Source organism: Pelmatolapia mariae, linkage group LG16_19, assembly GCF_036321145.2.
Source record: "Pelmatolapia mariae isolate MD_Pm_ZW linkage group LG16_19, Pm_UMD_F_2, whole genome shotgun sequence".
NCBI lineage: Eukaryota > Metazoa > Chordata > Actinopteri > Cichliformes > Cichlidae > Pelmatolapia > Pelmatolapia mariae.
The window spans coordinates 43,241,449-43,249,662 of NC_086241.1; the positions used below are offsets into that span (position 1 = coordinate 43,241,449).

The following is an 8,214-nucleotide window of genomic DNA, read 5'->3' on the forward strand; positions in this document are numbered from 1 at the left end:
CAGTGCGGATTTATTTAAATGCACAGAGCCCTCTCTGCTGGTTATTCATGGAACTGCATAAAGCAGATGAAAAGGTCATTTTAGTACAGGATCTATCACTTTTACTCTGTATACAAATAAGAGCAATATTTCATAGAGGCAAAAATCCTTGATGCTTTTATTACTTTGATTTCTCACTAAAATGACAAAAATACACCAGAAAAACAAATTCAAATTGACTGTTAAATCACTGTTTATATCATGATGCAGACAATTATCTAATACAATAATATACAACACTTTAGTCTGCAGGAAAAGAAAAAGAAAACAAGACAAAGGAATTATTATATTACTGTCTTTACTTTACTGGCATCCAGCTAATGTGCTGCTATTTATGGCCACCAGCATGCAAGTAGATCAGAAAGGGTTAAGACTAGGGTTGTGTAGCTGACCATTTTATGAAATGCTGTCAGAGAACTACATGGACACACAATAAAAATACTGTTACAACATGGACACGAATCGACATTCTTTTGTGCGTTAGGACAGCAGATGACTTTGTGCGTTAGTCTGTGTTCTGCATACATGTCATTCAACGTCTTCATGTGTCACCCAGCTGACTTCATCTTGAAGCTGTCTGTCAGCTACTGACTTTCTGTAGTCTCTGGACCACAGCAGACGCCACCTTCCTGTATGCTGCTGCCTGGACAGTGAAAATAAAATCAAGTTACACCTCAGTACTGGAGTGCAGCTGAGCAGGTATATGAACAGATTTCTACTGAAGCTGAAGAATAAATAACTAGGACATAATATAAAATTTTTGTTGTATTGTGTTATGTGCTTTCAGTGAGTGGTTTACCGACAAAGTTTGAAGTTTTACTCATATTATTTTGTTCATTTATAAAATAAGAACGAGAAAACAAAAGAGAGAAATGTAGGGTAGAATAGAAAAAATAAATAATTTTTTTTTTTTTTGAAAAAAAGAAGAGCAAAACAGAATAGACTAGATTCAAATAGAGACCTCAGGGCTGTTGGGAGAAGAGATGACCACTGGCTGTCCTCTGTCTGATGTCTCTCTGATGGTTATGTGAAGAGGGATGTCACCTGGAAACAGTCACATATACATGAAATCACACGTTAAATATAAAAGAAATCAAAAACGGTTTCAATGTTTTCAGAAACAGAAAATCAAAAGCTTTACTTTGTTGTTTTCAAATGAAATAGTTCATAAAACCAATGTCAAATCATCCTTGTGTCGGCAATGAGACACATCCAAGTCACTCGGTTCATTCCAGGTGTGGGGGTGTTGAGGCAAAACGCTTTTTTTCTTTGCAAAATTAATGCCACTTTCCAGACAGGTCTGGGTTAGGACTCTATAGTAGTCTAACAGTTAAAACATAGCAACTAGAGGCATTTGCAAAAAGAAAGTGTTAGATCTTCAAGGTCATACAAACATCTACCACGATGCGGATAAAACTGTCTCATGTGACAGGCCAGGTCCATGAAAGTTGTGTGCTATGACTTAAATATGGGGGTTTGTTCACCATCAATAAGATGGCGAAGAAAATGATTAAGTTAAATTGTACGATGTGTGTTAGGACTATCCACAGCTTTGCCCCAGGGAATGCAGAGAGTGCTGCTGAGTTCATGCTGTCAGGCTACTGTGGTAAATGTGAATCTCTGACCTGCATTCCTGTTGGTAATCTATATGGACTATAGCTTTTGGGTGCCAGTTTAGCAGACTGATTGAAGAGGTACCCATATTCCTTCCAACTGAAATGTGGTGGCCCGGGTCTGAGTCTGACAAAGGTAAAAAGCCCAAAAATAAATCTTAGCTTTTAACAGATAAAAGAAAAATCTGATTCCTGAGTCTTACTTTGTCAAAAGCCCACTCAAGAATTTAGGAATGACAACATGAATGAAAAAATTCTTATAAAATATATATGTTCCCTCAACTTTATGCGTGCCATCTTTACTGCACCTAATGTCTTGGAGCAAACGAGGGTTAAAGACAAAAGACAATAAAGACATCAAAAGAACGTGGCACCGGACTGCAAACTACTTCAAGCACCCTCGGGCATCACTAAAAACAAATGAAATGAAAGTGATGGTCCAACCTAAAAATGTGACTCCCAAAGTGTCTGCAAGCTGTCGGGCCCCATCAGAGCCGAAGATGTGGGTCTCATGATTGCATTTGGGACACTGGAAGACGCTCATGTTCTGAACCAGACCCAGAACCTGCAGGAAAGAAAATATCACTTCCTGTTGTATTCATCCACCCAACCTGAATCCAATAGTTTATGCATCCACTGACACACACATCAACACATTACCGGCACGTTCACTTTCTTAAACATCTCAGCTCCTCTGCGAGCATCCAGCAGAGCGATGTCCTGCGGCGTGGACACAATAACCGCACCTGTACAAGACAAACATCACATGACCCGACTTAACTTTGAACTACAAGTGTTATTTACTTCTGGAGGCTACAGCAATGAGGATACTTTTAAAAAGTGAAGTTATGTGTTTAGAAAACAACATTAATATTAGGTGATGTGTGACAAACCCACCTGCTATGGGGATGTTCTGGGTGATCGACAGCTGGACGTCTCCAGTCCCAGGAGGCATGTCCACTACCAAATAGTCCAATGACCCCCAGTCCACCTACAATCACAAAACATGTTCTCTATGTTTCATCAGCTTCCTTTAAATTCAATAAACTGACATTGCAATCTAAACTGGTCTCACCTGTCTGAGCAGTTTCTCTATAGCAGACATCACCATAAGCCCCCGCCACACTATCGGAGCCACATCATCAACCAGAAAACCCATAGACATGCTGGCAGAGAAGAAGGCGAATCAGAAGAACAGGTCACATAATAGACATGATTTAGGACTATTTAAGGGCATAACAAAAAGGTTGTGATGTAATGTTGATGACAGTCTCACCATGGAACCCCATAGTTGGTGAGGGGGATCATCCGATTATCTGAAAGATATGTAAAAAAAGAAAAAAAAACACTTTTCTGTTATAAAATGTTTACTGAAATTTTAGAAACCTTCAGCTGACTTAAACTAGCCATACTGTCACTGAGCTCTGGGTTTCCTTTCAGGTTCATAAGTTTGGGAATCGATGGACCGAACACATCGGCATCCAACAGACCCACAGACTTTGACTGGAAGAGAGAGAAAAAGTCATATAGTATAGCTCTGAGGAGGACAGACTAACAGCTCGCTGTCATATGAACAGTTTTAGAACCCAAAACACTTTAAAGTTGTCTTCCAGTGAAAGGCCACTCTAACCCATTTGAAGTTATCTGCTGAGGATTCTTAGTATGGGAATTGCACATGGATCTGTGTTGTTTTTTGTTGGCTGAAATTACATACATATATAGTATATAAAATATATAATGATAAAGCAGATTCCCTTACCATGTCATTGGCCATTAATCCTAGAGCCAAATTCACTGGGATGAGAGAAAAACAGACCAAATCAAATCAAATACTTCTTATTGAAAATGTTCAAACATTAGGCCACCTGAAACATGATTTTTCTTTTAATATTTTTCTATTTAAAGGTCTTTTATGATCAGTGCCAAAGTAAGAAGTATAAGATCTTAGGTTCAAAATGGTTTCTCGTAAGTAACGTTTAGTGGAAAACACTGCAATAGCAGATGAAATCTACTTCGCCAATTACTTTTCTATGTCAGAACCTTATTTGGTCCCTTTTTTCGGCATTGTTCTATAAACTCCGAACAAGAGGCCATACCTAAAAAGGAATTCATTCAAAAGCACTAATTTTACCCTCTTAAAGGTTTAGATAAAATAGCTCTGGAAGAAAATAGATGGTGAGAGCATTTTCCATTGTTTAGTATGAGGTTTACTGAGTACCTGCAGTAGTGGACTTCCCAACACCACCCTTTCCTGAAGCCACGACAATGACTTGCTTGACCCCTGGGATGGGCTTCTGTTTTGGAAGACCTCGGGCCATCTGCTGCCTCTGCCTCTCCTGCAATGCCTTACTGTCCACTGACCTCTGTAAAACAACAAACCAGTAAATAATGTAAACAACGCAAAAGTTTAGTTTGTGTTTGAGAGATTACAATGACTAAAAGACCAAATTAATGCTGAAATTACAGATAGTCTCAGATGACACTGTGGTCTCTCCTAAAGAGGCTGGCCCTGTTAAATTGACAAAATTTGAAATGGACTTTGGTCTAACATAAAATATAAATAAACCTTGTCTTGATATATACTCAATCATCCAGGTAAGTAAATCCAAAAAGGTTGATTCTGTTCATCTGGACGTAACGTTTTCAGTGGGAGAAACGTTTCGTCATTCATCCAGGTGACTTCTTCAGTCTCAGCTGACTGCAGGTTTCCCCAACCTTATAAACAGTACATTTGCATAAGGTTGGGGAAACCTGCAGTCAGCTGAGACTGAAGAAGTCACCTGGATGAATGACGAAACGTTTCTCCCACTGAAAACGTTACGTCCAGATGAATAGATTTAACCTTTTAGGATAAACAAACATTATAGCATCCTCGTCATGGGGATTAAACAGAGACTGCACAGAGTAGGATAACTATTCTTGCTACTACTCTTACGGCAAAGCGTATGAACAACAAGTTCACGATGTGTTATTGGTTCGTAATAGTATTTCAGTAACATTATATATTCCTGTCCATCACATACACAGCTGCTATATTGACATAAATATATCTGTGGTTTTATATTCAACAGTTAAGTATTTATGAATACAATAACCACTTCCGGTTTAAAGTTTCAAAATTATCTTTCCGTGTACTAGATGTGGGTGTTACAGCTAAAGTTTAGAATACTACATAGAGGAGAACAGCAACATCTGATCAAGTAAAACCATTTTAAGTCTTGTGTACGTTAACATAAAGGTGTGTCCCGGATTGTTTCATTCCCTCAGTTTATTTTACGATTGTGGCTTTTATTCTGAACATGTTACTTCCGGTCGTGTTGCTGAGTTTCCGTTTAGATTATCACAAACAGAGAGCTAACCTAACTGAAGCCGTACGAAGAGAAACACAGAGAAACATTACCTGGCAGCGTTGAAACTGCACACAGCACGTAGCTCCATGTTTTAGTTCGCTCCCCGTTCGTAAAACCGAAGATTTATAAACGGATATTGTCAGTAAATGTGACAGTCTGCTGTATGTGAACAGGGCCATGTTTAGCTGTTTAGATGCCCCTCAAGTCGAGGCATGGTTTGCGTCATAGTTGCGCAAAATGCGCATGCTCGTGGCGGGCGGCAGTTTTTTTAATCCGTGAGAAGAAAGTAAGCGCTTTTTAGAATGTAATATGAAACATTTAAAAATGTACATTAAAAGAAAAAACTCTTGCATCAACAACACTGGTTTTAAAAATTATATTTTATTCTTCATTTTTTCACCTATTTTGATCCTGAAACCCTGAACTAATTCTCTGAGTGGTGAAAGGTGCTGAAGTCCATTTAAAGACGACACGAAAAAAATAGACGGGGGGGAAGCAAGTAGGTAAGGACGGTATGCGAAAATAGCGCGCAGTCGTGAACATTTCTGAACAGTTTCAGTTAACGTTGACACGGAAGTGGGTTAGATGGGTCATATGTTTTCTTCTCATTCATTTCTCAGGTGTTAGTGAGGTTTAGAGCTTTTAGGGAGAGACGGTTAGTTAATATTATACATGTTAAGCAGTTTCTCCTGGGCTCTAAAGCACTGTTTTGAAAAGTGGAGATTGTAAAGGGGGAAGACAGGAGTTAAAGCCTGGCAGTAATGACGGAGAAAGGCTGCAATCCGGTGGCCCGCACGGTACTGCAGCAGTGTTTGCAGGCCAGGCTGCAGGTGAAACCAGCAGATGAACACTCCGAAGCTCAGTTTGTCCAGGTGAGAGATACATCCTCTATCACTGCTTTGCAGACATAAACCAATCAGCATTAGAGTGCTAGCAATACTGATAATATGCTTTAAAAAGTTGTCAACATAAAACAAAGACATTAAGTAAATATTGACAAAATTAATATCAATTACTAGTTCAGAAATACAAAGTAATGTATATATTGATTCACGGATGTGTGTGTCAGACATTTTGTTATTTTGACTTTATATGTGTTGCACATGATGCAACATCTTGGAGATATGACATAATTTTTACTGTATTTAACATTGCTGCTTTTATCTTTACTCTCAGATTGAAAGAGGGATGGTGATCTACATCTGCTTCTTCAAAGGAGCCACAGATGACATCCTACCCAAGATGGGTCAGTGAATCTTTTACTTTTTTCTTTGATCTAAATAGTGAACCCCTGCTTCCCTGTGAATCCCTCCACAGATGATAAAAATGTTGTGTCCTCGCTCCGTCCAGTGTCCACGCTGTTGAACCTGCGGCTGAGCGAGTCGGATTCTGGGAAGATGGTGTCAGTGTTGGACCTCCCCGGGAGTTTGCTGATTGTCCCTCAGGCCACGCTGGGAGGAAAGGCCAAAGGCAGAGGCATGCAGTACCACAACAACATCAGCAAGGAGGATGGGCTGCGACTCTACAGCGCATTCGTTGCCCTGTGTGAGAAGGAGCTGAATGCTGCTGTAGCTGAGAGCAGCGCTGAAGTGACAGTAAAACACGGGACCTATGGTAACAGACAAGTGCTGAAGCTTGACACCAATGGACCATACACACATCTGATGGAGTTCTGAAGCTGAGCTCACCATCTCAGAGACAAGATGTCATACTATTGTGTCTACCAATGAAGCTAGAAAGATTGATGTACTCATATCTGAGTTGTGCATCTTTCAATATAAACAAAATAAAAGAGATTTAGAATTTGTCAGTTGTTTGTGTAATCGGCCAAAACTGGATTGTGTATGAAGCCTTTCTGATACTGTGGGACACTACCAGTCTCTACAAACACGTGAAAAACTGAAAAATGAAGAGAGAAGGATGAAAATCCCTCAGCCAGACACAGACAGAGTGCTGTATTGTTTTTATTTATTGTTTAGTTAAACTGGGAGGTGCTGCTGGCACTCTTTTACCACTGAGTCATGCCTTGGAATAATTGTTTTGCCTAACTGTACAATTCACCATGCATGTTGTTTTTCAGTGAGGCTTAAAAATGCTCTCAAAACAATCTATGCCACATGCTTTAGTGATGATTCTCTTATATTCAAGTTTTATTTATATTTCTTCAGCTTCTTCAGATGATAATATTGTGTGCCTTGTTAATTCTTTTAACAATCACTGCTTTGCAAAATTCAATCAAGTCGCTCGAAAATTGTTTCTCATTCACTGTGGATAAACAGTCAATCTCATGGCCTACAAAACACCCATCAAACAACCGAATGACTATGTGATTCTATGGCTTTTGTGGTCCATCATAAATATTTCCATAAACCCTTTTGATTCTTATAATGAATAAATTGTAATAATTATTTGATACTAATAAGAGCATTGCTTTCATTATTGTTCTTTCCTCCATCTCAGCATGCTGTGTTACTGTCTGATGATCATTGGAATGTATTACTCAGTCACTTTGTAAACAAAGGGATGCACTTGAGATCCCAATCTCTCTAACTTCCACCCTACTTTTAAAATACCTTCTAACTTTAATGTGTGTAAACTTGATGTTATATTGCTACTATAGCACTTCATTTTCTTGGTTATATTACCCTATTAATTCACATATAATAAACAAATATAATAGCAAATATAAAAAAAACACAAGTAATAAACAATAATATACCAATAAAATAATCATACACGTTTAAATAAAATTACATATTTGTGTATATTTACATGCAGGTATTTGCACAGCTGTTGCATTCAGATTGATGTGGTTCTGGCAAAATTTAAACATGATAATTACCCAGCTAACTACCTGCAGGACAACAGGACAAATGTGTACAATTCTAGGAACTATAACTCACAGACAGTAATCATGTAGCTATATAATGAAATCAATAATGATTTAATACGATCTTGTTAAACAGTTTTTATACTACACTTTATCATTGCCATATAACATAAGATGTGAAACTTGTTGTACCATAACCATCTCACTATAGATGTAAGTAAGCTGGACTGCTGAAATATCAATACAATTTACCTCATTCACCCACTGCACTCACTCTTAGAAGCACTTTTTGCTATGCTTTTCCAGTTTCCAACAGTTGTGATCATAATATAAAATAAATATAGACTTATCTTTTTATAATGAGAGTTTACAGCACATGCTG

The 8,214-nt window shown here is 38.4% G+C and overlaps 2 protein-coding genes across 3 annotated transcripts; one reads left to right on the forward strand and one right to left on the reverse strand.

The window, feature by feature from the left end:
* Positions 1 to 214: 214 nt before the first annotated feature.
* nubpl (nucleotide binding protein-like) lies at positions 215 to 5,287 on the reverse strand. 2 transcript variants are annotated; one of them, XM_063499494.1, is made up of 11 exons: positions 5,053 to 5,286; positions 3,871 to 4,015; positions 3,412 to 3,446; positions 3,065 to 3,155; positions 2,929 to 2,968; positions 2,728 to 2,818; positions 2,550 to 2,643; positions 2,313 to 2,398; positions 2,097 to 2,217; positions 1,001 to 1,083; positions 215 to 682 (listed from the first exon to the last, which is right to left on the reverse strand). In XM_063499494.1, the coding sequence occupies exons 1-11, from the start codon at positions 5,179 to 5,181 to the stop codon at positions 620 to 622; spliced, it is 978 nt and encodes a 325-aa protein (XP_063355564.1). In that variant the 5' UTR covers positions 5,182 to 5,286; the 3' UTR covers positions 215 to 619. The 2 variants fall into 2 exon arrangements, with proteins under 2 accessions (XP_063355564.1, XP_063355565.1); XM_063499495.2 differs by lacking the exons at positions 3,065 to 3,155; positions 3,412 to 3,446 and having other exon boundaries at positions 5,053 to 5,287.
* Positions 5,288 to 5,378: 91 nt separating this feature from the next.
* dtd2 (D-aminoacyl-tRNA deacylase 2) lies at positions 5,379 to 7,415 on the forward strand. The gene is made up of 3 exons (XM_063499496.1): positions 5,379 to 5,874; positions 6,179 to 6,248; positions 6,353 to 7,415. The coding sequence occupies exons 1-3, from the start codon at positions 5,764 to 5,766 to the stop codon at positions 6,676 to 6,678; spliced, it is 507 nt and encodes a 168-aa protein (XP_063355566.1). The 5' UTR covers positions 5,379 to 5,763; the 3' UTR covers positions 6,679 to 7,415.
* The last annotated feature ends 799 nt before the right edge of the window (positions 7,416 to 8,214 follow it).